Genomic DNA, 8,488 nt, shown 5'->3' on the forward strand with positions numbered 1-8,488 from the left:
TAGAAGATTGGTGGAAATCCTTAAACTGCAGGTGGGAGTCATGTAGTTTCCACTGACCTTTTGCCGAGGTGACCACAGTGGAACACTTAGCCGGAACCCTTGTATTTGCCCCATTAAAGAAATAAATTTGATTGCAAAAATCTTAGGATAGCCCAAAAGTTGCAGTGATTGGGTGAGGTTGTAAATCAATATTCAATACAGTTAAAATAATGTTAAAAATGTCCTTCCAATATTTTTCCAAAAGAGGACAGGAACAAAACATATGTGTCAGGGAAGCCACCTCCGAATTACATCCATCACATATAGGATTTATACGGTGATTAAAAATGGACTAACTTGTCCTTTGGCATATGGGTCCTGTGAACCACCTTAAATTGTATCAAAGAGTGTCTGGCACACACTGAAGATGTATTAACTAATTGAAGAATTTTCTTCCATGTCTCGGTGGGTAAAAGTATCTAGAGTTCTCTTTCCCATTCATTCTTAATTTTATCAAGTATCTCTGGACGTATTTTCATAATTAGATCATAAATTATTGCTATCAAGCCCTTCTGATAAGGATTAAAGCCTAAACCAATGATGGAATCTGGCCAACTACTGCTGCTGCTTGTCGTATGATTGCCTTTGTTACATTAATGGCCAAGCGATCCATTTTGTTTAAATGGAAGGATCCAACACCTCCCACCACTTTTCAATGTTTTTTTTTAAACTATATCATGTTTAAACTCAGAAAAAATTAGGAGTGGCACTGTTGATTCTTCACTTAACTTTGAGGAAGTTTGGAGGCCACTTATTCAATATTTTCATATGATATAGATCCCTTTTCAAAAATCTTTGAATTTAGAGGAGTGGAGTTGATGACATAATAATGCTCTTTGTTCATCGAGAAATATCAGTCCAGTTTTTTTTTCTTTTAGTTTGTTTCGTTTTATTACTTACAATTTTTTTTCGATTTGTGTTTTTTTTATATAATAAATCTTCTTCTTTCTCCTTTTGACTTTTTTGTAATATATTTGTTTACAAAGAAACCGTGGGGCCTAGAATATATTTTTTATTCTTTATATATGTCATGATTGTCCTCCTGATCTCTTTGCATTACGTGTATAATTACCAATGTTATATGTATTAATCTGTATTAATTTGAAAATTAATAAAAAGATTGAAAAAGAAAAATCTTAGGATAGCACTGTGGAACTGCTGCCTCACAGCTCCAGTGACTTGGCTCCAATCCTGACCTCTGGTGTTGTCTGTGTGGAGTTTGCACGTTCTCCGGTAACCATGTGGGTTTCCTCCACATTCTCCAGTTCCTTCCCACATCCCAAAGCGACGCAGGTAGGTTGGTTGGTAGGATAATTGGCCTCAAATAGACCCTGGTGTAAGGGGTGGTAAAATCTGGAGGAGTTGGAGTGTGTGGAGAGAATAAAATGGGATTGGCATGGGATTAGTGTCTATAGGTGATTGATGGTTGGTGCAGACTTGTTGGGCTGAAAGTTGTGGTTAGCTTCCATTGTAACTTATTCAACATCAGGATGGCCCAACGCATCTTATAATCATTGAAGTATATGGATGTAATAAAATAGGTTAGCCAATTTATACAATGCAATATTCACAAACATACTGAAATAATGAGAACACTTGTATTCTTCTTCAAAATAGTGCCATGGAATCTTTTGCATTCACTAAGAAGGCAGAAGGAACCTGGGTTTAATGTTTTTAATCTGCACCATGACCCCTCCCTTCTAGAGTAGCAGCTTGAAAATGTGACAATTTTAATACTTTTGATGCCAAAGTTCTATTTTTGTGGAGTCTATGCCAGATGTCTAGGAGGACACTGTCCAAACATAGGCTGCAGGAAATTTCCTCTTGATATAGTCATCAGGGCCAAGAATTTCCACTACGAATATAAGAAAATAAGGGGACATTCAGCTCCTTGACCCTGCCACCCCATTCAATACAACCATGACTTTAACTGCCCCAAGCCTCATCTTTTCTGTGCCTGTTCCTAATAGGCTTCAGTTCTCTGATCTTTCAAAAACATATCTACTTCCTTTTTGAATACCTCCAATAATCTTGCCTCTACAACCCTCTAGGGTAGGGAATTTCAGAGACCTACCACCCTCTGAGAAGATGATTTTAAATGACCATCCTCTAATCTTGTAACAATGTCCCACATTCAAGATTCTCCCACTCGTGGAAACATCTCAACATCTACCTTGTCATGCTGTAAGGGAGCTTATACGTTTCAAGAAGATCCCTCCTTATTCTTCTAAACTCCAAGGAATGTAGATCTAAGTCTTTTGCCCTTGTGATAAGCATCCATCTCATTCTGGGAATTAGCCTAGTGAATCCCTTTTGGATTGCCTCTAATGTCAGTATACCCTTTCTTAAATAAGGGGATCAAAGCTGTGCACAATAGTCCAGGTGTGGCCTCACCAGTACCCTGTACTATTGTAACAAAACTTCCCTATTTCTAACTCCAACCCTTTTGCAATAAAGGCCAGTATTCATTCCTAACCATTTGCAGCACCTGCTTGCTAATCTTTTGGTTGATCTACACTCATCTGCAATCTTCTCTCATTTAAACAATAGTCAAAGTCAAGTTTATTGTCATGTGCACATGTACATGTGTGCACAGGTGCAATTAAAAACTTACTTGCAGCAGCATCACAGGCACAGAGCATCAGATACACAACATTCACAAGGAAAACAAATTAAACATAAATTATACACAATTTTTACAAGAAAAAAAAAGTCCATTGTAGTGAAAAATGTTCATAGTGTTGCTATACTGAGGTCGTGATTAGAGTTGTGCAGGTTGGTTGAAGGGAAGTGGCTGTTCTTGAACTTAGTGGTTCTTGAACTTACCTCCTGCTCAGTGGTAGCTGTGAGAGAATGGCACTGCCGAGATGGTGAGGTCCTTTGATGATAGATGTTACCTTCTTAAGGTAGCACCTCGTGTAGATACTACCAGTGGTGGGGAGGGATGTGCCTATGCTGTATTGGGCTGAATCCACTACTCCCTGCAGCTTCTTACATTCCTGTGCATTTGAATTGCTGTACCAGATCATGATGCAACCAGTCAGGATACTTTCAACAGTACATCTGGAGAAACGAGAGTGTTCAGTGACATATCAAACCTCTTTAACCTTCTTTAAAAACAGAGACACTGGCGTGCCTTCCTTGTGATTGCATCTACGTGCTGGACCCTTGGCAGGTCAGCTGATATGTTAATGCCTATTATTTAAATTTGCTGACTCTCTCCATCGCCGGTCCACAATGTAGACTCTTCTTACTGAAGACCATGACCCCATATTTTCCCACACTAAACTCCATTTGCATCCATCCACATCATGTTGCAGAGTTCTAATAGCCTCATCACAATGCTCCCTCCCACCTATTTTTGTGTCATCAGCTTGGACATCTTACACTTTGCCCCCTCCTCAGATCAATTGGATATTGTGCAATAGGTAATCTGCTCACAGATGAGAACCATTGATTCAAAGTTCAAATCCCACCGTGGCAGCTGGGGAATGTTTAAAATCAAATAATAATCTGGAAATTTTAAAACAAAAGTTAGTGTCAGTACCAGACTGTCACTAAAAACCCATTTGCTTCACTAATGTCCCACAGGGAAAGAAATCTGTCATATTTCTTTCTTTTTCAATATTTTTATTAGTTTTCAAATTAATACAGATTGATATAGCATCAATATTTATATATGTAATACAAAGATCAGGATAACAATCATAGCATAGATAATCAAAGAAAATATAAAAAAACTGTAGATCCAACGATCTCTTAGTAAATGAATATAATATGAAAGAAAAAGATTTATTAAATAAATTAAGAAAACCCAAATCAATAAGAAAAATTGTAAACAATATAAACTAAAAAAAATTTCAAAAAAACAAACAAAAAGAACTGGGCTAAAATTTCTCAGTAGAAACAGAGCAATATTATGTCGTCAACTCCGTTCCTCCAAGTTGGAAAGTTATTGAAAGGTGATCTACATCATGTGAAAATATTGAATAAATGGACTCCAAATATCTTCAAATTTAAGCAAAGGGTCAACAGTACCACTCCTAATTTTTTTCCAAGTTTAAACATGATATAGTTTGAGAGAAATCTGTCATCTTAACCAATGTGTGACTCAAGACCCATCAATATAGTTCACTCATGATTACTACCTCAGCTCAAAGGCTGTTAGGGTTGGATTGACAGTGAAGTCCACATCTTGTGAATGAATAAATAATAAAACCCCCCACCAACTTCATGCTAGCTTTCAGAAGTGCCTTTTTCCCTTTAAATTTCTTAAGTTCATTGGCAAGTCATCAACTGTAAAAATCTGTCATGGTTTTAGGGTTCTTGGATATAACATTGACATAATTAAGGAGGAGTAATTGTGTAACTTCAAAGTGTCTGGTTCAACATCTTTGAAAACCTTGTTTTTTTTTGTTTGAAGCAATATTAAACCATTAGCTAGTTATGTTGGTGTGCAGTAATTGGTTTTATAGTAAATTAAGAGAAAGCTTTCAATTACTGTCCTGGTGTTTAAAAGAAAACATTTTAATTTATGGAGCCTCCTCAAAGCCAATGCAAACAATGCAATTAGCATATGCTCATTCTGTGGATTAATTTATGCTGGAGTACAGAACCAATTCATTGCATAGTCTTAGCATTAAAAGTGATTTTAAAAATTCTGGCATAAAAGATCACAGGTATTCATTTTGCATTGAATTTAATCTGCTTATCATTTCTAAAATCTTTGGTGCTAACTTAATTGAGTTTATGTGAACCGAGTTTAAGAAAAATTGAAGCAATCCAATGAAGTCCCACTCCTGGTTAACTCTTGGAAAAGAAGGCAAAATTCAATCCCATCTTTCATAATGTATCAATGCTATTCAATGAATTAGTCATTAAGGTTCCTCCAATGTTTGAAGATAAAGGGATTTGGAGGGAGAACGTTGACACTCTGCTGTTCCCCTTCATTTAGAAAAGTGAATTGTTCCATCACCAGTCAACTTGAACTTTTCTTAATGTTGCCAGTGCCATCCATTACAATGGTTTGATTGTTCTTTTTTTTTGCAGGTAAAAACTGTTATTGACCGCAGTGAACACGAGGATGCTAGGAATGTACCAGTCTGGTGTATTATTGTTGCAGTGGTTGGTGGCTTGCTACTTGTAGCTCTAGTGGCATTCCTCCTTTGGAAGGTATCTATCTGTGCATTTTCCCAAGCGTGTGTACCAGCAGGACTTAAACATCAAAATACCTGCGGATGCCGGATATCTGACAAAAAAAACAGAAGTTACTGGAAAACACTCAATGGGTCGGGCAGCATCTGTTATAGATAGAAACAAAGTTAATGTTTCATCAGAACTGGAGATTTTTTTTAAAGAAGAAATTTTAAGTTGCAGAGAAGGTAATGGTTGGGATGAATAGGTCACAGGGAATATTGGTTATAGGGCAGTTAGAGGGTGATTGTGCTTCTTGTCTGCTCTATATGCTGCTAAGAACAGGCAATGCCTGTTGTAAGCCATCCACCTGGGGTTTTGGCTCTGTTTTTATTTGCTCTCCATTAGTACAGCCTGAACTACTAGGATTATCACCGTCCTGCCATTAGCAACACACAACACACACAAAAGCAGCATTAATAATCACTGTTTAAATGTACCACTTCTGGTATGGCCTGGTCTCATCCTATCACAGATATTGCCTTTGTCCTAGCCATCTTTCCGACCATCTTCTCTGCAATTTAAAATTACCCTTTTATCTCCATTTCCAATTCTGACAAAAGGTCTCTAGCCTGAAACATTAACTCTGATTCTCCTTCCACAGACACTGTCTGACCTGATGAGTGTTTCTGGCATTTTCTGTTTTAAGACTTAAAATAAGACTGCTAATGAAGATCAGAGCAATACTGTGTTGTGCAAAATTAATTCATGATGCTTTGGGGGTAATTCTCACTATTGCTTCGTCACAGGAATAATGGATTAGATTACCCATACCTTAGAGAATGTGGCTGTTTTTCATTTCCAGAAGTCTTATTGGGGATGAAACTTGGGTGGGTTCCTTAACAGTCAGTTCATCATCCTGGTGAAGGTAACAATTATTGTATGTTATCTAGTGCAGGTTCAAGCAAAAGAGATCCAAACTAAGGAAAGTGAAAGGAATTTGCTCATGACATATTTCCAGTATTGAAATGTTTGATTGTATTCCAAAAATGCAGTGCATCGTTGGCACTGCTAGTGATGACAATGAAGTAGAATACAAGATTCTTCATGAGACCAGAGGAAAATGGGGGGGGAAAAAAGGTGGACTTTTCAGTTAAACAGTGGCTGTGCCAATTTCCAAGCTTTAACAAAATACATTGAACTCATCTTAAACCAAAGTTTTTTGTGGTAGGCAGCATGTTGGCTTTCAAATAAAAGAACAGATCACGTGTGTCTAGAACTGGGCCTTTTCTAGATGCAGCAAAACTGCAGCAGTTGGTACCCCTCACCCTGAATGGGAGGAGATGGGGGTGATGTTTAAAGAATGTTCCATTCCTTAACTTTCTTCTTCTTTGTTACAGTGTGGATTTTTCAAAAGGAAACTGCCTCCAACTGAAAGTGAAGAATTGCTGTAACAGCTTACTAATACCAACACCTGCTTCCGATCTTTCCCAGTCTGAAGAAACTGTGGCCTCTCCAAATCCCAATAAAATTCCAAGAGAGATTTTCCCTGTGGAACTAATGGTGCCAATCCCACCCACCATCAGTTCCTTCATTAACACCAACAGTCGGAAATTAGTGCACTGGGCAGTCAAATGCATCTGATGAGTGCTTCCATCAGGCTAGATCCCCATCAGAAACTGGAATGTGATATCTGAAGTATTTTCAAAAGTGTGAAAGTAGCTTAAGGCAATCAGTGACCTTGTAAATTGCTTCATTAGAGATGCTGAATCACAGTTAAATCAGAACAATTTTCTGAACATGTATAATTACTTACCCAGAACAAGCCAAAATAATCTGAATTAACCATTGTCATTTTATGAGGCTGGCACAGGTGTGGTACATTCCTGCTTTTTATTTCCTACCTGGCTCTCCATGCAGAACTGGGAAACCTCATCCAGCCCCTTCATGGCTCATCCTCCTCTTCCGGCTGTTATAGTGATTATCAACTCCAATCATCCCTTTACCCTTCTCTACACCGTTTCTTCATTCTTGTATCTCTTTGTCATTGTACTCCACCAGTCCCTTCTCCAGTAAGGCACCTGCAATCTTCCAATAAGAAGTGAAGCCCTGCCTTAGTATCTCAATTATCAAATTTGATATCACACTAATACTTAACATGGTTATTTCAACTTCGTTTCTATAGACATCGTCAGTACTTTTCTCCCCCATATATACAAGCCATAACCTGACAGTTTGAACTCCATTTGTTTGTGTGTTTTGAAGTTAAAGATAGATTCCTCTTCTTGTGTTCACTTTGGTTTGTCTTCTTTTGGGTAAGTTTTTTTTTAAATACAATAGCGAATAAAATTATTGCCCAAGGCAACACTAAGCCATCTGGACAAGTCCCTTGTATTATATTTATCTGCTTATTTGCTTCACTCTTCCCTCTACCTTTCCCCTAATAATTTTCCTTTATTTCTTTCTCAGTACCCAAATTCAAAAAGGATAATTATGTCCAAAAGGACCAATAAACAGTACTGAGATGGTCGGGGATTACTGCTCTAATTATTAATATGGCAAATTAACTACCATGACTGTAAATAAATATCCATTACCTCAATCCAGGATGCTATACAAATGTAAAATTTTGGTTTTAAATTTCTCTTGAAATAGAAAGTGATGGTGTGTGTTAGCAGCCCGGTGTTCTCCAGTTCCTAGGGGTTGCAACAATCCATCCGATATATATGGTTGAATAATAAAGTTTTGCTGAAATTAAGATTCAGTTTGTCACACTAACTTTACTCTCACAGTGGTCTGTGTCATTAAGGCTGTTTTATTAACATCAATAATCCTGGCCTGAAGGAAGGAATGATATACAGTTGTTTTACACCTTTTTTGATTTCTGGATACACCAAAGTACTTTTACATTGTCGTAACCATAGAATGCAAGAGCTGGGTGTTAGTCATACAGCATGGAAACCAGCCCTTTGGCCCAACTGGTCCAAGCTGACCAAGATTCCCATCTAAGCTAGTCCTGTTTGCCTGCATTTGGCCCATACCCCTCTAAACCTTTCTATCCATGTACCTGTCCAAGTACCTTTTAAATGTTATTCATGTACCTCCCTCAACCACTTCCTCTGGCAGCTCAGTTCACATACAGACCACCCTCTGGGTGAAAGAGTTGCCCTTCTGGTTCCTATTAAATCTCTCCCCTCTCATCCTAAACCCATATCCTCAAGTTCTTGATTCCCCAACACTGGGAAAAAGACAGTGCAGTCACCCTATCAATGCCCTTCATGATTATATACACCTCTGTAAGATCACCCCTCATTCT

The 8,488-nt window shown here is 37.9% G+C and overlaps 1 protein-coding gene across 1 annotated transcript in view; it reads left to right on the top strand.

Annotated features, from left to right (window-relative positions):
• LOC127582836 (integrin alpha-8-like) overlaps positions 1-8,488 on the top strand; it is a 100,443-nt gene extending 91,955 nt beyond the window's left edge. The window contains exons 28-29 of the mRNA XM_052038402.1: positions 5,089-5,211; positions 6,573-8,488. Of these exons, the coding sequence (XP_051894362.1) occupies positions 5,089-5,211; positions 6,573-6,626 (177 nt within the window). The 3' untranslated portion in view covers positions 6,627-8,488. The remainder of the gene's footprint in view (positions 1-5,088; positions 5,212-6,572) is intronic.

This window comes from Pristis pectinata, chromosome 25, assembly GCF_009764475.1.
Source record: "Pristis pectinata isolate sPriPec2 chromosome 25, sPriPec2.1.pri, whole genome shotgun sequence".
NCBI lineage: Eukaryota > Metazoa > Chordata > Chondrichthyes > Rhinopristiformes > Pristidae > Pristis > Pristis pectinata.